This window comes from Epinephelus moara, chromosome 13, assembly GCF_006386435.1.
Source record: "Epinephelus moara isolate mb chromosome 13, YSFRI_EMoa_1.0, whole genome shotgun sequence".
Classification (NCBI taxonomy): Eukaryota; Metazoa; Chordata; class Actinopteri; order Perciformes; family Serranidae; genus Epinephelus; species Epinephelus moara.
The window spans coordinates 30,360,360-30,381,728 of NC_065518.1; the positions used below are offsets into that span (position 1 = coordinate 30,360,360).

Below are 21,369 nucleotides of genomic sequence, written 5' to 3' on the forward strand. Positions count from 1 at the left end.
TTTTAACATGTTATACTAGGCTACATTATATACTAGGCTACATTATATTATATTATTATATTGTTATCTGAGTGTAGAGAGGACACACATGCAAATAAGAGGCAGAACACAGCTCTAGGAAACTTGTGAAAACAATTAACAAACGTGGGTGGGGGAGAAAACGCTGAACAGGTCCTAGCTGCAGGATCAGCACCTTGGGGAGCTCCGCCGCAGACCTGACAGCTGTGCTCTTTTATATGATGAAAACAGGTTTGAATAATATTCCACAGATATTTAGTAAGATCTTTCTTGTATTAGTGATCCCACGCCTGCTTTACCTCGGGGAGCTTGGGTGCCTGTCTGCTGTCTCCGTAGATCTGGTTCTGACGGGCCTTCACCTCCTGCACAAGGAGATCCGTCTCCTCAGCTGTAAAACACTCACTCTTTTCAGTTGGTAGGTCCGCCATCAAACTAGCTCTCCGCCATGCGCTCCAATCGTGCCTCTTTTAAAGGGAATGAGAGGTGACACTCTGATTGGCTTATTGAATGATACGCCCAAAACACACCCATGACTAATTCACAGAGTAAGTCCAACCCTTTTAGACTCTCCGCCATGGCGCACAGTCTAAAAACGCGCTGTCTAACTAGCAAGTGACTGGGACACGCCCATGCGCCACACGCCAGGCACTTCGCGTTTTAGACCATCTAAATAGGGCCCAATTTGTTGTGGTTGCACTCCTCCAACCTGAGAGTTTTTCATCCTGCCATCCAGACTTTGTGACCTTTTGAGTGAATTGATCCCATCCAGGCATGCAGTTCCAGTATGAGCCCCACCATCGGACCCAGGTGCCTCTGCTGCGCACAGACGAAGAACTGATCGAGACTCTGGAGGACAACCAAGTGCAGCTGCAGAACCTCATGTCATCCAAGTACATCGCCTACTTCCTGGATGAAGTGTCATCATGGCAGAGCAAGCTGTCCGTGGCTGACTCTGTCATCTCCATCTGGTTCGAGGTGCAGCGAACATGGACCCACCTGGAAAGCATCTTCATTGGCTCCGAGGATATTCGCTCACAGCTGCCTGAGGTCCTACACTGAACCACATACATGCACACAGTTAATTACAGCTCTATAGGTATACATCACTGACAAGCTGACATGCATGCAGGCCTCGACCTGCGCCCTTGTCATTGCCATGTGAACCCAGATAGCAAGACTGCTGTAGCTGTTAATTAGGAATGCATTAATTGGCTCGTACTCCTCATTTAAGAGCTGAGATTACACAACTTTTTAATTGCTCCCACATCGTTTAGGTTGTGCTTAAACCCAGATGTTTGCTATTAAACCCTGATTCTCCCCCTCTCTCTTTTGGGAACCTAAATCCCTTGGCCGGTCTCCCTCGTGAAATCCCCTGCAGGACTCCAGGCGCTTCGAGGGGATTGATGCTGATTTCAAAGAGCTGGCGAACGCAGTGCATCAAACGCCCAATGTAGTGGAGGCCACGAATAAACCAGGGCTGTTTGGTAAACTGGAGGACATCCAAAGCAGGTGAGAGTTCTCTGTTTCTACTCCTTAAATCTGTTATCAGGAGAACTTGTGTACTCTTGGTTTATTCTTCTTACACATGGATGCAGACTGACTCTTTAATTTTTTTTACAGGCTTTCTCTATGTGAAAAAGCTCTGGCAGAATATCTGGACACCAAGCGTCTGGCCTTCCCAAGATTTTACTTTATCTCTTCAGCTGATCTGCTGGACATCCTGTCGAACGGGACTAACCCAAACCAGGTAGCTCCTCTCATTTTGCTTTAATGGTAACAATGAATGTTATGCTTCAGTCTGCCGCTTACTTCAAATTCAGAAAAATAACATATTGCGCCATGCATTGCACTTTCTAAAGTTGCTTTGTAATAGTTTTCTTAAACCATGTTCCATAGCACCATGTAGTTCTTTTGCTGTGTGCTGTTGACTTTTTAGTACCCGTAGTGTCCACACAGGGGCAATGTCGCTCATAGTTTTGCAGCCTACTCCAACCTCCATCATCAGGACATTGTCTTATGCATTTCCACCGTGGAGAAATAAATCACTGTTAAGCACAACTTGCCACTAAATCTCTCTAAAGAGGAAGTTAGCAGGCATGCTGCAGAACATGGGTCCTGCCCTTCTCTAAATGATTCTGAAAAACAGTAATGAAACGTTATTTATTTGTGCGGCGGCAAAGAAAATACCAGTCAGACCGTGAGCTGAGTGTGAATTGAGCCTGAGCTGAATGTGTCTGTTTGTTTGCTCAGGTCCAGAAGCATCTGTCTAAGCTGTTTGACAACATGGCTAAGATGCAGTTTGAAGCAGATGGAGAGGGGAATCCTTCTAAGACTGGTCTGGGCATGTACAGCAAGGAGGACGAATATGTCCCCTTTAATGAGCCTTGTGATTGTACTGGACAGGTAAAGTACACCCATAATCATTGATTCATGTCTCTAACATTGTAGTACCATAAGTTCTGTAGGTTGAGCTAAATGCTTAAGATGTTTATTCATTCATATTATCTTCATTAGACTTACTGCTGACAGTGACACTACAGCTGTGGATGACTCTAATAGATGAGGAAATTCACTCACCTGCCCTTTTCTATAATGAAAGAAAATATATATCAAATATAGATATCACAATTCACAATATAGGAGGCAAATGGAATTGAGTCTGTCGTTGCCCCTGGGGTTTTGCATATCAAAGCCTATAAATCCATTAATTTTCCATTACATCCCATAGTATTTGCCTGACTCCACTTCCACTCTAATGCTTATTAATGACCTCATTAGGGTCCATTGATAAGAGAGCCCGTCGGTGCTCATGTGACACACATTGCAACATTTTTCAACATGTGTATTCATGGGCCTGCCTTTGGATTTTGTGTGTTTTGTGTAAGGTGGAGTTGTGGCTAAACCGGGTCCTGGACAGCATGCGCTCCACGGTCCGACATGAGATGACTGAGGCGGTGTCAGCCTATGAGGACAAACCCAGAGAGCAGTGGCTGTTTGACTATCCTGCTCAGGTAAACAGGCTCAGTGGGGTGTATGTATAGATTCAGCTGACGACACTCACTTTGGGGATTTTTACCCGTTAGTCACTTTATCCAACATCTGATGGATTAGTACCATAATCATGTCTATGCCTCTCAGAGATATTGCAGTCCAGTGCACACACTTACTAATGCTTTACATACACAGTTTGCAGCCAGATCCTGTTGAGTATATTGAACGGTGAGAAAGAGAGGGGTAGGAAGTGAGAACAAATGTAGGTGTATGTCTATGATAATGGAACACTTGTCCCTACCTGGAAATGCCAAGGATTGTCTCAAAGAAAGTATTTGATGCTCTAAATGGTAAAACATCACTGACTCTGGTGTGTTACCCTGCTGAACGAACAGCAGTTCAGGGCTTTAGAGAAGTGATGAAATCAACTTCAGGATCAATAGTGTTAACTTCATAAAAGCACAGGTAAAAAAAACCCCAAAAAACATTAGGTGCTGAATCACTCTCCAGGTAACAATGTGACCAACAGAGGACGAAGGTCAATCTGTTAGTAATTCAGCAAAGTTTTTTCATTGACTGTAGATTAACAACTTGTTACTGAAGTAAGTTATAAATCATCAGTGTAAGAACTTTGCAGCTGACGGCCAGATTTACTCCTATTTACTAAAGCAGCAGCTCATTACGCAGTGTGCTCCTGGTACCGCCCTCCAGAAGAGTGAAGGAGAGCTTGTAAATGGCACAATTCAATGTATTAACAAAACAAAGAGAAGTTTAGTTGCACTCTGTAGGGATTTTACACTCTATTGATGGCCTCGGAGTCATCATTGTAAAGCACCGTTGAGTAAATATACTGTGTGGCACAGCTGCATCATCTCTCCATTGTTAATGTTATAGCCTACAGCTGTATTTTATGATCTCTGTCAGATGAGCATAACAGTGTTCAAAACAACTTATATATTTACTTTTAATTCATTTTGCCATGGTTTGTATATTCCAGTGCTGTCTCCCTCTATTATACGTCACCATTTCTAAAAAGAGGATACACCTGTGCATCCTCACTCATAGCTCCTCTTGCAGCCTCCACTCCTTGAGATGCATTTCAGGAATTGAGACATCCTTCAAGATGACGCGTTGAGATCGATATCTGGATCACAGGCAGAGGACGGAGAAGAGAGGAGACGAAGAGACACAAAATAGACAAATGAGAAAAACCCTCAAAACAATCAGAGGCTTAGGGAAACCTGAGAGGCAAAACTTGGGGCAAAAAAATTATAAGGCATTCACTGGTGTGAGTCGCTTCCCACTGTCTTATAGGCTTTCCTGGCCAACCTCAGCAGTTAGTTGGCCGACACAGGAGGGTCATCAGCTGATTAGGCTCACCTTAGCCTTTAGGCCACTCTGGCCCGATCCCAATGTACACACTCACGGACTCTCAGACTTTGAGGCACATTCCCATTAAGTCCCAGAGGGCTTAGAGCTGTCCCACTGTCAAATCTTCGAGTGCATGAGGGCTGTCTCGCAGACTTTGTGAGCCTTTAGGCTCGTTCGAGATGAACTGCACCTTGCCTGAAAAATGAACGGGGCGAGGCAGCCACAGCAGGGGGTGGTGACAAAACCCACGGTCAAGTCTGACAGCTTCCGGCAGCCTTCAGTCTGTAAAAGGAAGTCACAGAAACACACACATCTTGTTAGATAGAATCCCAATTTACTAAAATTTAATCAGGCCCATATATCAATTTGTTCACAGTCTGCAGTTGTTGTAATTATGACAGAGTAGCCTATTAAAATACTGTACAAATGATCTGTTGTTTCTGCTCATGGTTCAACTTGCATTTTACATAACTTACAGAGCAGACCTGTCCCCTCAAACTACATAGATAAATTGAAAATATTAATAGTCAAACACAGCAAAGAAACAGACAACAGCTTTCATTGAAGATCTGTCATATATAGTCTGGGCTTCACATCTATACAGATGTTATTAACGGGAATCTATACATCTCACTTACCACAAGTCTTTGTGTTGCTAAATACTTCAGTAATTATAACAGTCCAATAACAATAAACAATAAACTATGTATAGTTTCTGATCTGTGATATGAAGGTAATTAGTCTCCTTACTAAACAACACCATCAGCCACACAACATGTATTCTGTTAACAGAATGAACCCTCAAATCAGACAGAAATAAAAATCTCTGATTCAACAAAAATGAAAAGTTTATCTAAAACGTCATGTTGCTGAGTCAACATCTAAACCAATCAGCTGTTAGATTAAGTGAGAGCCAAGCGTTTCCCATCGTGCCCTGGGTCTTGCAGTCGGTAGAGAGCTGCAACTGGCTCCAAAAACTGCAGCCGCTTCGATCTGGTGAGAATATGGTTGTCCACTTGTGCATGACGTCAGAGCAAGTCGGAATGAAGTCAGACACAAACTGGCATGCATTGTGCAGCGTTCAGCATTGATTGAATCTGTACAGGCCTAGCTCAACTCAAACAAGCCTCTTTATACACACTTTTCATAAGTCCGCATTGCTGCAGACTTTGCTTTAGGGAATAACCCACAGCTCATAGTGTTGTGACGTTAAAAGACGGGGTTACCAGGGAAGACCGAAGGTGTTAAGATAAACAGTAAACTAACAGGGAAAGAGCAACCAAGTAAAAAGAAGTTTACATCTAAGTATAAATATATAGCTCACTGGCGATTCATAGCCAGAACTGTGTGTAGTTGTGTTATTATGATTTCCAAATGTGCTTCCATCAGATCTGATCCAGCATCACTATTTTGTTCACAAACAGTGAGCAAAAGTCAAAAAAGTAAAATAATGTCCCAAACCCACAATTGTACGGAACCTTTTGCTGTCGTCAGGGTTAAGTGATATGTGGCAAAGTGCTGTCCCATTCCTGTCTATACCATTTGGAGGCCTTGGCAACTTCGCACACTCATACACTCATTACCAAGTGACGTCAGGGTTCGGGGCTTAGGGGGGACATTGGGATTTGGCCTCTGTCTCCCTCCTTTCAGTTGACATTAGCCCTTCCACCACACACGACACACCTCCTGTGTTGTGTGTGGTGGATGGAACAATGCACTGCTTCAATGTTCCGTTGCTTCATTGTTAACTTTAGTTTAATATGATGTTTGTTTAAGTTATGACCTTGTGTGGATTCCCTCTTTCACATTTCCCTCTGTCACATTCCTTGAGCCAGTTTGTGACACTGGCCCAAATAAAGTTTATTGCTGTAAATGCATGGTAGTGCAATAAGGTGACATTAATGAATGTGTTTTTTTTTTAAAGATATTTTTTGGCCATTTTGCCTTTAATGGACAGGACAGGTAAGTGTGAAAGGGAGAGAGAGAGAGGGAGGATGACATGCAGCAAAGGGCCACAGGCTGGATTCAAACCCGGGCCACTGCGGCCACAGCCTTGTACATGGGGCGCCTGCTCTACCACTAAGCCACCGATGCCCCAATGAATGTGTTTTTATCAAGTCAGAGCTTCTCTCATGTGGATCATGACAGCTGGACAGTAAGAGAGTTTAGAGAGGAAATCAAAGAGGAGCGGACCAGAGTTCTAAAAAATGAGAGGGACAACTCCCTCCCAACTAAGAAAATGAATTTCAACTTTTGGAAGGAGGAGGAAAAACAAGATTAGCCTAACAGCAATTATTTTTAAATGTAATTAACGGCCACACCACATGACACCTGCTCAGCCCATCTAGTGTTCCTTGAAGCTGGCTTTCCACACTGGTCAGCAGAAACAGCCATGGCTGATGAATGTAAACTTTGCATCTCAGTCCAACTTTTCCCCATTAGATGTAAGGAGAAAACTCTGGGTTGCACAGGCACAGGGTTGTCTGTATTATGCATGAAACACTTGGATACATATGTATGCACTTAGGTTGCATATGTCTTTGCTGGTGTAGTACATACATTTTTGGGTACAAGTAACTTGCAGGATTTGCCTAAAAAAACAAAAACAACAACAACAAAAAAAAAGCATCGACTTGAAGTAAGCCCTCTTAATCATCATTTATGACCCACTAGAAGTGTGTGGCTGTGTATTTATCCGGCTACTGATGTATAAAGACAAGTGGATGCAGCATTGGAGGTGGGGTCCCGTTAATTCCTATGAAAGCTGCTTAGTGGTGGCACATGAAGACAAAAAAGTTCAACTGTCCTGGATAAAAATATCAGTATGACTGGCAATGCCTCTGCACTGTGTGGCCCATAGAGCACCCATAGTGCACTAGAGACTTCTCCTAGGCTAGCTGGCTACTTCCGGTTTAGCACTCTGCTAACTTGACAGGGGTTAAAATGATTTAGTCATGTGGCTCTTCTACCCTTTCCAAATGTGGTTGGACCATATAGATCAAGTTCTGATATTGAAATTAACCATTTAGTGGGGGTTGTGATGCTCAAAAAAATTTATCCACTGATTGACAGACGTCTCATTTGCCATGTAAGTATAGGGGAAAAGTCTTTTTGGGGAACATGATATCATGTGACAGATGTAATTCCATTGTTTGGCCACTACAAAAATTGGCCTCAAAGCTTCACACACTTCCTGGGGGCCTGGGGCCGGCAGTTCGCTCAGTTAGCTTGCTATAGCTTTGGCTCCTCCATGCAACAAATGTAATATTCCTACAACAGTAACGCTAGCTTGCGGTGTATGTACAAGCAGTGTAGGGAGGAGGGTCCTGTCTGAATGTTGTGTTTACACACAGTAAACAACAATTCCTGCATAGTATACCCTCAAATACAGGAGTTCATCTACATGAATCCTATCAACTGCATTTTGTGTACAGAATATGCCTTTTAATTTCTTTTTTTGCCTCTTAGGTGGCATTGACCTGCACACAAATCTGGTGGACTTCTGACGTCGGCATGGCGTTTGCCCGTCTTGAGGAGGGCTATGACAACGCCATGAAAGAGTACTACAGGAAACAGGTGTCCCAGCTTAATACCCTCATCTCCATGCTGATTGGGCAGCTTACACCTGGCGATCGACAGAAGGTCATGACGATCTGCACCATTGACGTCCATGCAAGAGACGTGGTGGCCAAGATGATCGCTCAGAAGGTGAGGAGCGGCATGATGGAGAAATGTGGCCGAGAACCTGTACTGTATGAATTCGTATGCAGACACCATGATTGCTGCTGTATTTTTTGAGAGGCTATTACCAGTGAGTAATGCACTCAAGATATTCAAGCAAGGCATGTCATTACCATAATTAGAGGGTGGGAAAGCTCAGATTATTTCTGGCTTTATTTCAAGCCTTGGCACGCTCTATTCAACTCTGTCTTTTTTTAAGGTGGAGAACTCTCAGGCCTTTGTGTGGCTCTCCCAGCTGAGACACCGATGGGATGAAAAGGAGAGGCATTGTTTTGCCAACATTTGCGATGCCCAGTTTCTCTACTCCTACGAATACCTGGGCAACACGCCACGATTAGTCATCACTCCTCTGACGGACAGGTATGGAGGTGTCATTCCTCGTGTCTTTGTTCAGACCGAAAGGCAACAAATGGCATGATTGCTTGTCAACTGAATGGGAGGTGAAGCTATTTCAGTTCATAGTATCTATTGAAACAGTGGGACCTTGATACAGACAGACAAAAGTTGACTTAAGCATGCCTCTCATTTCTAACTAGCAATGCTATAAATGACAGCTGTCACTGGCAGATTTTTTTTAGAATAGCTAGCTAACTAAGCAAAGCGTAGCACCATGAGTAGGCGGAAAACATGACGGACTTTTCAATGTTTTCAGCTGACTGGTTTTGAAATGAGATGCCTGTATGTATGGTAATGTAAGTATGGTCTTAAATATGCATTTGATGGCTACGTATTGTGCTAAAAGACTGAGGCTAAAGCTACGTATCCCAGGCAAAAAGGACAGATAAAGAAAGACACAGCATTGTTGTAGTTCTGGTGTTATAAGTAAGATGGTAAAAATGAAAAGTCTGGTGACCTGTCCAAGGTGTACCCTGCCTCTCGTCCAATGTCACCTGTTTCACTTTTAATGTTACAAGAGAGGGTGAGGACTAACTGACTCTAGAAAACAAGTGTTAATGCTAAACTTAACTCTGATATGCAGTAGTAGCATCCTGGACTGGCTTCCACGAAGGGAGAAAATGCTGCTCAGTGTGTCTGCTGTGTTTGATTAATGGTTTTTACAAGGTAAAATGTTAGCTAATGTTCCTTGGCCTTGGAAGTAAAGCTGGGTTTGATTAGTGAACTAGTTAGCCAGACATGCTAACATTTGCAGCTTATGTTGGCACACATAAACACAGATTAATGCATTCATCACACTGTTACTCTTGTGTTTAAGTTCTGGAGATGCAAGAATCTCCAAACCCATCTAATTCTGAGTCTGTCTATGTACAGCCCATGCACGCATCTTCAGCATGTAGAGTGATCCAGAACCTGAAAGGCCTGCTGTGCTTAGATACAGTTGCTACATTTGGACAGCTTCTGTTTGGGGAAAGGGTTAAGTGAAAAATTAAAAAGTGAAACAGCAAGAATATCTAGCATTACGTCCTGTACAGGTTTATCAAATATGCCAGTTTGCATGAAGCCCACTCAAAATCCATTATAAGTACATTTTCAGAAATCCATCTGTGTTGATGAAAATTGGTCTTTTTTCCTTTAATTGAAAAACTGACAAGAAGATACGGGCTTCTTGTCTAATAATAACCATCTGACGCATTCTGAGGATCTTCATTTGAATCATTATGTACACCCACCACAAGTGGAACCTTTTAGAACAACTCAGCTCAGGCACTTTGCCAACAGCTTGTTTGTTCACATGCACATGTTTCTGCAGGATTCCTGATAAAGTTTTAACTACACAGAGATGAATACCTGCCTCCCAGAGCCCCCCCCCCCAGCTGCACACTGCAGCATTTGACTGTGTGGTTTTCCAGACTGACCAGTATTCCCTTTGAAGCCTGAACAAAGCAGAAACAATGGGCTTTGATGGCGGATCAGCGGCCGTGTAGCAAGACTTCACCATATGGTGCATGGCCTCGCTGTGGCTCGCTGCGACTCACACAGTTTGCCACTGGCTTTCATTTCAACAATGGACCATGGACCAGGGGGTTGGGTGTCAAATCCTTTAATCCATGACTTGAGAGAACAGCTAAAAGCATGTTTGCTTCATGATATTGTTACACAACTTTCTTTGCAACAGAGCCGGCCAGAGAAGATGCTGTCAAGTGAAAACCTGACGTCACCAAACATCACAGTCACTGTGAAGAAAAGGCTTGTTTTTAGTTTGACACAATGCTTGTTGGGCCAGCTCACCCAAAACATCTCTCACTTACCTCTAGGCAAAGCAAGTTCATGGATTTTCAGAGTGCTTTGCATCAGAGATAAAAAGGCATTAAATGGGACACAAAAAGAAACATGAGGCTGTATAAAAAGACATAAAGATGATTTGAATAGAATAAAGTAAATTCAAAGACAAAAATAAGCAAAAATTGAGTAGAACAGATAAGGAGAATAAATGATGTATATAAATAAATAGCTCCAAATTTCACTTAAATGCAGAAACATTTTGAGCCTTCATTTACAAGAACTGAGCTTTGGAACAGTAAGTAAACATCTCCCAGATGATCTGGGAGGTCTGGGCAATTCATAACATACTGTAGCAGAACAGAGATGTATTATGGCCTTAAACCATTCAGTGCTTTATAAACCAACAGTGGTATTTTTAAATCAGTTATTTGACACACAAGAAGCCAGTTTATGAAAACTACCTCAAATCATGTCATTGTTTGAATTAAAAACATAAAACTCATCTAAATAGATGTTCTCTTTCATAATATTCGTTTCGATGTCTCACTATGGGATGCACGCCTCGCTGCAGACCTCAGAAGCATTAATCTCATTATGCCAATCCTGATTGGCTGGTGAACGTGTTCGTCCACACCAGGTAGTGCCGCCTACCTTAAATAGCTGCTGCAGACGACACAATCTCATTCAAACACCTCTTCTCACTTGGAGCATATCTTGCGTCAGGAGCTAGCTAGCTTAACCATCCACAGACGGATCTTATTTAGCTTCCGTCGCCAGGCGCTAGCTAACGTTAGCTTGGATTTGCTTCTTTTTCGATCACACCAGATCGGATTTGGTGTTTTCCTCGCCCTCCACGGCTTGGTAATCTTTACTCGGCTCCTCACCATGGTAACTTGAGCTTCGTCGAGCGTTAGCATTAATCCCTCGACATCTTCACAGTTAGCACACCAGCTAGCTGCCTCGACTCCCTGCCAGCGCACCACTCTTGAGGAATGGAGGCCAAAACTCCTCACACCAGAGGTACCGGAGACTCCGGGGCCCGTCCCTGTCGCTGTGGAAATAAGATTTCGAGCAAAGACACACACCAGGTCTGCTCGAGCTGCTTAGGGCTGGAACATGCCCGGCTAGCTATCGATGTTCCCGGCTTGTGTCAACACTGCGCTGTGTTCACCGTCAAAAGTCTCCGCAGACGGCTTGTCTGGACATGACCCCTACCTTCCAACCGGCGAACACCTGGTTCAAAGCGGAGAGGAGAGGGAAGCCACTGCGGAGGTGATACTAGTGCCAGCTGGGGCTCACAGCTGGACCTGGCTCCGGTTCTCCCGCCAGAAGAGGACGTCCTGGAATTGGACTATGGAGAAGATGAAGATGAGGCCTCGGATATCCTCATATCAGAGGATGAAGAGGACGACGACATCTTCATCACCCCAGCCCGGGCTGCGCAGCCCGGGACCTCCGCCCCCTTTCGGGATGGAGATGAGAGCAGCACACCGGCTTCTCCTCTCCCCAGCTCGGACATGCTCGACGTGCTGCAGACTGACTGGCCATCCCTTAGCCTGCTGTCGTAACGGAGACCACCAGATCCGGCTACGAGGGGAAGAAGTTGCCCTTGGCTAAGAGTGCTACAAAACAACTTCTCCCCGTCTTCCCGGAGCTGCTTGATGAGGTTGCGCGGTCATGGAAAGACTGCCCTTACAGCAGCAGGAGCCCGATACCCGGTGCCTCGTCCCTCGACTGTGAAGCAATGGAGAGCCAGGGTCTGCTCCGTATGCCTCCAATGGAGCCACTCGTTGCCGCCCACCTTCACTCCCGGCTGTCAACGCTGTCCTCCAGGAGCCCTGCACTGCCGTCTAAGTCTGACCGGTTTCAGTCTGCCTTAACCGAGAAGGCTTATAAAGCGGCAGTGCTCTTGGCCAGAGCACTTAATGTCCTCTCCATGCTCACGGCATACTAGGCGGAGATATGCGAGGATTTTGCGCGGACACAGGACCCAGCTATGTGGGAGGAGATACCGGTTATCACCGACTTGTGTCTCCGTATCCAACGCTGCGCTTTCCAGGCCATGGGAAAAGCATTGGGAACAATGGTCCTACAGGAACGGGCACGGTGGCTAAACCTCACCAACCTGTCGGACAGAGAGAAGGATGATATCCTGGACATGCCTATTGTCCCGGAGGGTATCTTCGGCTCTGCGCTAGCTTCTATGCAGCGATGGTGTGAAGCCAAGAAGAAGGAAGACGAGGATCTCCAGCTTTGCCTCCCTCGGAAGACTCCGGTTCCCTCTCCACCTGTGCAGCGTAAAACCTTTGCACAGGCTGCTTCCCAAGTTCCGCAGTTTAAGATCCCAAGACGGCCGAAACCTCAGCCAGCCCTGCCTCCCTCGCCCAGACAGGAGGCCAGGACCAGCTAGCCCGGAAAAGCCCAGGCTCCAGCTGCAGCTCCGCCGGCACGGCCCGCTCAAGCTGCCAGTCTACAGGCCAGGAAGAAGAAGAGAGCAGTTTGACAGCCTCTCTCTCCACCGGTGATGCAGCTGGACGTTCCCCGTTCTCCAGCTCCACCTGTTCGGCTTTCATGTGTGCTTTCAGGGGCCCCCCACACCCCCGACTCCCAGTTGCCGCGGACCGTGCCAGAGTGGGCTGGGAGGAAAAGAGACAATGCTGCAGAGGGTTTAGTTGTTGCCCCTCTCTCATGTCACAAAGCATGCACACACACACAAATTTTCAAAAAGAAAATGAAAAGTGTCCCGCTGACGCATCTAGGCCAAGGGCCGAGGGCGCAGCTAATAAAGAAAGCCAAAATAGAAATAATAAACAAAATAAACAGTGCGGTGGCAACACCTGCTGTTCCCCCTGCGGAAGGCTGCAGCTTTCCACGGGATGGTATTCGCCCTATTCTGGATCTACGGGCTCTGAACAAATATCTCAGGAAATACAAATTCAGGATGCTCACGCACGCATCCCTGTTGCGTTTAGTACGACAAGACGATTGGTTCACATCCATCGATCTGCTGTTAGCGCTATCAGAGCAGGAAGCCAGGACGCACACCCGTACTCTCATACGACACCTATCCGACTTGGGTTTCGTGATAAATGCGGAAAAGAGCATGCTATCTCCGGCACAGAGCGTAATCTTTCTGGGATTGTTGCTGGACTTGGTGTCTTTCACAGCTCGCCTCTCGGCGGAGAGAGTAAAGACCTTCAGGGCGTGCCTCGCGCTTTTTCGTCTACGCAGATCTGTTCAATTCAGATTATGTCTTTGATTACTCGGGCTGATGGCGTCTGCCATTCTCGTAGTCCATCTTGGCCGCCTCCACATTAGGGAATTCCAGTACTGGGTGTCTTCCCTCAGGCTGGAGTGCAACAACAGAGTGCTGGTCACAGTGGAGTGCGTCAGAGCGCTGCGTCACTGGCGAGTCCCGTCTTTCCTGACCCAGGGGAGGCCCATGGGCTCTGTCCTGTCCAGGAAAGTGGTCACTACAGACGCAAGACTGGGGCGGAATACACAAGGGCCGGTCTGTGAGAGGACGTTGGAGCGCTGGTCTCCAACGGTCTCACATAAATTTTCTGGAGCTCTCGGCTGTGTTTCTCTCCCTAAAACACTTCCTCCTGTCTCTCGTTGGTCACCATGTCTTGGTGAGGACGGACAATACGACGACAGTGGCATATATCAATCGTCAGGGGGGGTTATGTTCCCGTCAATTACGCATGCTGGCACGCAAACTGATCCTCTGGAGCAGCGAGCGTCTCCTCTCCCTGAGAGCGACGCACGTCCCGGGGACCCTGAACACGGGTGCAGACCTGCTGTCCAGGGGCGCGCCAGTATACGGGGAGTGGACTCTGCACCCGGAGATCGTGGGGCAGATATGGGCGCGCTACGGTCGGGCTGCGGTGGATCTGTTCGCGTCGAGAGGAAACGCGCAGTGCGCGCTGTTCTTCTCCCTGCGCAGCACAGATGCTCCCCTGGGCGTAGACGCATTAGCGCACGCCTGGCCACACGGGCTTCTTTACGCGTTCCCTCCACTGGCTCTAATACCCCCCACTCTGTCCAGAGTGAGGGAACACGGTCACATGCTGATTCTGATAGCTCCACACTGGCCTGCGATGCATTGACTAGTGGAGATTTATCAGTTGCTGCACGCTCAGCCTTGGCAACTCCCGCCGCGCAGGGACCTGCTGTTGCAGGGAGGGGGGATGGTGTTTCACCTGCACCCGGAGCGACTCGTGCTGTGGGCCTGGCCCGTGAGTGGCTCGATCTGACCGCTGTGGGGCTTCCACAGAGAGTGATTGCCACTATCCAAAACACTAGAGCCTCTTCCACTAGGTCTCTGTATGGCTGTAAGTGGAGAGTGTTCGAGGAATGGTGTCACAAAGAGGGACACATTTCTTTTCAGTGTCCGGTGGGAGTGATATTGTCATTCTTGCAGGACCTGATTGACAAGCGAAAAGCCTTTTCCACAATTAAAGTGTATTTGGCAGCCATTGCCGCCTGTCATGTAGGGTTTGAGGGACGAACAGCAAGCCAACACCCGCTGGTTTGCCGTTTTATGAAGGGAGCGCGCAGGCTTCTCCCTGTCTCCTGACCGCTGGTGCCTCCGTGGGATTTGGCTGTGGTTCTGGAGGGGCTGAAGCGCCCCCCATTTGAACCACTGGAGGAAGCGGACCTGAAACACCTGTCCTTCAAGACAGCGTTGTTACTGGCTCTGGCTTCGGCTAAACGGGTTAGCGACATCCATGCGCTTTCGGTGCATCCCGCGTGCGCTCAGTTCGCACCGGGTGATGTAAGGATGACTCTGAAGCCAAACCCGACCTTTGTGCCCAAGGTGGTTGGTTCATGTTCCCCTATTGACCTTGTGGCTTTCGCTGCCCTGCCTGGAGAGTGGCGGTCGCGTGCACTATATCCGGTTCGTGCGGTGCGCACTTACATGGATAAGACTGGGGGTTTCAGGAGGAGCGATCAGCTGTTTGTCTTCTGGGCTAATCCTCATAAGGGAAAACCTGTTACTAAGCAACGCCTCGCCCACTGGGTGGTGGAGGCGATTGCTTGGCTTATACGAGTCAGGGTCTGCAGCTGCCGGCGGGTCTGCGAGCGTACTCTACTCGTGGCTTGGCCGCATCCTGGGCCTTATTCAGGGGAGTTTCTGTTCAGGATATTTGTGCTGCGGCGAGTTGGTCTTCGCCTCTCACTTTTGTCCGTTTTTATATGCTGGACGTCTCCGCCCCGTGTGTAGCACGTGCGGTCCTGGAGTCCTAGCTGGTACAGAGCGGCTCTCCCTGTGGGTTGGTGGACCACATCCCATAGTGAGACATCAAAACGAATATTATGAAAGAGAACTTTAGGTTATTTACATAACCCCGGTTCTCTGAGTAATATGAGTGAGATGTCTCACCAGACAACCCTTCTTGCTTGGGCGAGTGAGAAGAGGTGCTTATCTTGAATGAGACTGTGTCGTCCGTAGCAGCTATTTAAGGTAGGCGGCACTAACTGGTGCAGACGAACACGTTCACCAGCTAGTCAGGATTGGCGTAATGAGATTAATGCTTCTGAGGTCTGCAGCGAGGCGTGCATCCCATAGTGAGACATCTCACTCATATTACTCAGAGAAACGGGGTTATGTAAATAACCTAAAGTTAAAGAAGGTTGAATGTGACAGCCAGAGCAATAATACAACAGCAAATAGTGGAGTAATGGCATCCTGAGCAGATAAATGATCTGGCCTCATGTGCATGTGAGTACCTGTTTGTGTTCCACTGGCTAGCTAATCACTGCCAGTTCGCACTGAACTCATACAGTTGTTTCCATCGATAACGTTGTTGCGGAAGCGTAGCGCCTGTCCTTCAGTTGCCCTGTTAGTACTCTAGCCTTTATTAGCACTGTTTGCACTCTTGGCACCGTAAGCTGCTAGCAGCTTTCTCAGCCACTTCCATGTTGAGAGCCGTGTGCAGGCAGTCTCAAGTTTGTGTTATTTTAGGTAGTTGTTATCACACTGTATGTTCAAGTGTAAATTTTTCTAATAAGTTTGGTTTCTATGAGTTATTTGACGCTATAAAGATGTGGTATAACATCATGATTGACAGTTGTGTGTGCCCGTCAGTGTGCTCGTGATCAGTGGTGCTGCAGGTGATTGGTCAGATGGCATGAACTCAATACCATGGAGATGCTACTGCACAGACTCTGGGTGTTTTTCAAAGTTAAAAGACACTTAGTGCTCCATCTCTGCTGTAAATGATTAATTTAAAAATAATGTTTTATCTAAATCACGTTAATTTTAAAATCTCATTGTGCGGCAGTGGACACATTGGAAAGTGTAAATTATGAGGTTTCTATCAATATTTCTTTTCCACGTTTGTATGATGAAAACTCCCGGAGATATTAATCCAAATAAATGACATATTTACCTAAATCCTACCGAGCTCCGCTAGCACACATTTCATTGAAGAGGCCCCGTTTTCACCTCCAGCAAATCGTGTGCAAAGCATTGTGGCGATTTTATACCCGCTGAGGATACACACATGCATCCTTGGAATTTCCCTGAAAGAGGGAATTTGGAAGGATCCTTGCGTTGGAACAGTCCTTCGGCGGAGTTTGATGATGTAGCATCCTTGAAATTCGGCCATTTGAGGATCCCTCCTTGACTTTGAGAAACACCCTCCGACTCCAAATGACGTCACCAGCACAAGATGGCAGCTGCTGTATCTGAGATATATTGGCTTAATTTTTGTAATTTTGCTAGTGTCCTTGTCACAACGGGTAGCATGAGGCGGTACCTGCAGTCCAATCAAGTTGCACAGGTAGTCCAGCTCCTCCAGGATGGCACATCCCACGTGTCTCCCAGCACAGTCTCAAGAGTATGGAGGAGATACCAGGAGACCTCCATGTCATAGCCAACGGTACCCTGACTGCTGTTAGCTGCTGTTGCTACCAGGATGAAATCCTCAGAGTGACTGTCAGACCTTATGCTGGTGCAGTGGGCCCTGGGGTCCTCCAGGTGCAGGACAATGCCTGGCCTCATGTGGCCAGAGTGTGCAGGCAGTTCCTGGATGACGAAGGCATTGATGCTATAACTGTCCCTCTTGTTCCCCTGACCTAAATCCAATTGAGCACCTATGGAACGTTTTATATCAGTGCATCCGACACTGCCAAGTACCACCACAGACTGTCCAGGAGCTCACTGATGTCCTGATCCAGGTCTGGAAGGAGATCTCCCAGGACACTTTCCATCGACTCATCAGGATGATGCCCAGACATTGACACTGATTGCCACTCCTGTCAGCCAAGAAGAAGAAACTTAGGCTACAATTTGCAAGGGCTCACCAAAATTGGACAACAGAGGATAGGAAAAACATTGCCTGGTCTGATGGGTCTCGATTTCTGCTGCGACATTCAGATGGTCCTGTTTTGTATCAACGGTTCAGGCTGGTGGTGGTTATAATGGTGTGGGGGAGATTTTCTTGGCACACTTTGGGCCCCTTAGTACCAACTGAGCATTGTTTAAGAGTATTGTTGCTGACCGTGTCCATTCCTTTATGACCACAGTGTACCCATCTTCTGATGGCTACTTTCAGCAAGATAATGTGCCAGGTCACAAAGCTCAAATCATCTCCAGCTGGATGACATGACAATGAATAAACTGTACTCCAATGGCCTCCACAGTCACCAGATCTCAANTGTGTGTGTGTGTGTATATATATATAAAAAATGAGAGAGAGAGGGAGAGAGGGAGGGATGGATGGAATATAACAATGACACAATGTCAAGCCATACATGTGCAGCTGCTGTGAAGATATTTATAATGAACACAGGCCTGTATGTGCTTGTTTACCACAAGCTGACTATAGTCAGTATGGTCTGTTCACCTTCTGCAGCAGCATAATTAGGCTAAAGGAATCACTCGCACTAATCTATAACAGCAGGAATGTTATCGGCACAATGTTAGCATTCGCTCAATACTTACTGCAGGATCTCCAAAGCTGCACCATTATGCAAAATGTCAGGAATATTTTACCCAGCTCACACACACACACACACACACAGAGCACACGCACGCACACACACACACACACACACACACACACACACACACACACACACCAGCAGAGAGAGGAATGGAGGAAGAATGAGTCAGACAGACAGACTGATATATAGCTGTTTCTTTTAAAAACACTGTAATAAAACAAGTCACCCTGTCACAGCTGCCCAGTTTAGCTTCACACCCTCGTCTTCTATCTGGCTTTAGTTATTCCATGCAGGACATCCTTATCCAGCCTCCTAGACGAGCGATTGTGAGATTTTTGGCCATATTTCAGGGGAGAGCCATAAAGCCTGTTGGCGCTGGTATCCGGATGATACACTGTATACAGATGGGATCATTTGTCTTCTCTGAGCGTCTGTCTCTCGTTATGCTTTCCAATATTTTCCCCTTCCATACATCATCTATTAACCAGCAGCTCATTAAAATCATTGCTGTATTGATGTTCAAGGCAAAGCATTGTGTTTATTGCCCTGATCAATAAAGTCCTGATTGTCTCCATCAGTTCACGCCCATGATGCTGCTGCTTTTTATTGATACGAGATGGGCAGACCTGTTTGTTAGTCCTGACAGGTTCTGCAGGAGAAGCAATCACTGGTGTCGCTAATCAGCCTGCGTGATAATCAAAGCACAGGAGCAGATTATATTATCATATAATGAGGTTATGTACGATGACGGCTGAGCTGACACCAAGACATTGTCAGTGCTGGTTATAAGACTGTGTCAACTGAGAATTTGTAGTTTGCTCTGTTAACGGCTGTGTGCAGTTTTCGTAATGCTGCTGAAGAAATTCAACCTTTTTCTAGGATGCCTTTATTAAAAGTCAGTCAGGATCATTTAAAGTGGCAGCTTGATGTTGCTGGAGCCAGTTCCTAATGAATGTTTTCCTGCAATTTTAATATGACTCCTTTCTGGGAATCTGTCTCTTTAAAAAAAATGGCATTCCTGACCATAAAAAAAATCTGATCTTAACACAGAACTGTAGATAATTAGTCATTGATTAATTATCTAGTCATCTAATAATCTGATTAATCATCGATTGTTGTTTTTTCTCATACATAGTAGATTATGTGGTGGTATTGTAGTAGAGCAATAATTCCTAGTGGAAGTACACTGTTTCTGAGGTGGAAAAACCACAATGCCAATCAGACACAATTGATCCAATGTTATTCCAGCATATTTTCATACTGCAGCAGCAGGGGAAAAATCCTTTGTACGCAGCCACTTAAGCATGTTTGTTTAAGTGTTCTTTGTTATGCTGATCTTCTCCTGTTGAATGCCACCTCATGCTTTGATTGTCTGATTGAGCCACTTGTGGAACCATCTGCATAGTTTTTGTTTACAGATTTTGCAGTTCATTTCATTGATACTTATTTGAAGCAGTACTTGCCACACAGCTGTACTTAAGCATGATCTAAAGTAGGCGTCTTTGTTCACATGGTAGTCCACAATGTGTCAACACCACAGGTACTCCCAGGCTAAAAAACCTTGGGTTCCTGCAGGTATTTTGTATTTTGGCCTGGAGAGAGACATTGATGTTTGTGAGAATTACCAGGAGCTCTCAGTTCCTCTTATTTCCAACATACATTTTTACTAAGACAGGGAGACAGCAAGGAGTATGCAGTGTGCCACCAGACTAAGGATGGGCAAAATATCAGTATTATATCAGTATTGTGATATGAGACAAGATCTTGTCTTAAAAACCCTCAATGCAAAATTCAGAGGGTATAAGTTATCTGCACACAGTTTAAGCATGGAGTTGGCTGAGCTGGCGCCAGCTAACGGTGCGTACTCCATAAACAGTGCTAAACAACTGCAGCAGAGCTGAGAGAGCTAATGGTGTTAACCAGGGGGGAACAGGAGGTTGGGTGCTATGTTTATAGAGCTAACAGCCATATCCTCCTGAGACCCTCTGTCCTCATATGAGGACATCACATTTTGGGTTTACTTGACTTTACACTCCATTCTACTTAACTTAGGTCTGTTCTTCATTCGTCACTTTTTTGTGCCATCTAGTGGTAGTAAGAGCACAATACACTAATCCATGTAAAAACAAGATGGCAGCCATCTGTGCCAAGTCAGTTTGCAGCCGATCCTGACACAAAACTGGACAAGGTCCAAAACCTAGGATGACCAAACATCCTCTTTTGCCCGGACATGTCCACTTTTCACATCCTGTCTGGGGTGTTCGGGGGGTGTTTATAAATTGATGATAATGTCCGGTTTTCCTTGTGTGTGTTTGTGTGTGCGTCATCCCCGAGAGGCTGCCTTATCGGCGGATCTCCAACACTCAGGAAGCAGCAGACACCGGCGGCGCAGCATTATTCTATAAGCTTCCAAGATGCCGAAGCACAAGTGCAGCTTCACAGATGAACTGCAGAAAAAATTCCCAACTTACCGTCCCGACCCGGTCGGGATATATGGGAGGTGCACCATGTACAAAGCTGGCACATATGATTCTGTGTCTAATAAAGGTGCCGGGGAGCTCAAAGTTGGATTTTCTAATACAGAAGAGTTATTATTTAGAACATTATTTCATATTATTTATTTATTTATTTGTCCAGTAAGATTTGAAAAGATAGCTATTATTTTACAAGTTGATTATTCTAATACAGAAGAGACATTATTTTTATCATTAGCCTATTTCATTCCAGAGATTTTACATTTATTTTACATTTATATTTATTTTTGTACAATTGAAACTTATAAAAAGATTATTATTTTAGGCATAATAAAAGCAAGTTGAGTAACCTCTGAGAAGCCTATCTAAATTTCTGTCTTTGAGAGATATTATTTTGTAATATAACTAGGGATGCACCGAAATGAAAATTTGTGGCCGAAGCCGAAGCTGAATAATATTAAACGCTTGGCTGAATACCGAATATCGTTGTTTAGTTTTTCATTAGTTTTTGCAGATGAACCCCCTCCAGATTAGTGTTGTCACGGTACCAAAATTGGATCCCACTGTACGATACCAATGAAAATATCATGGTTCTGAGTAGTATCACGATACCACAGCGAAAATGAGGCAGATGTGCCTT

General features: G+C 45.7%; 1 protein-coding gene across 2 annotated transcripts in view; it reads left to right on the forward strand.

Moving 5' to 3' along the window:
- dnah9 (dynein, axonemal, heavy chain 9) overlaps positions 1-21,369 on the forward strand; it is a 211,491-nt gene that overhangs the window by 44,329 nt on the left and 145,793 nt on the right. The window contains exons 26-32 of one of the 2 annotated variants that reach the window (XM_050060727.1): positions 788-1,065; positions 1,397-1,527; positions 1,639-1,765; positions 2,269-2,421; positions 2,904-3,029; positions 7,849-8,088; positions 8,321-8,481. In XM_050060727.1, the coding sequence (XP_049916684.1) occupies positions 788-1,065; positions 1,397-1,527; positions 1,639-1,765; positions 2,269-2,421; positions 2,904-3,029; positions 7,849-8,088; positions 8,321-8,481 (1,216 nt within the window). Of the gene's footprint in view, positions 1-787; positions 1,066-1,396; positions 1,528-1,638; positions 1,766-2,268; positions 2,422-2,903; positions 3,030-7,848; positions 8,089-8,320; positions 8,482-21,369 lie in introns of those variants that run through there. The other variant, XM_050060728.1, reaches the window with a different exon arrangement.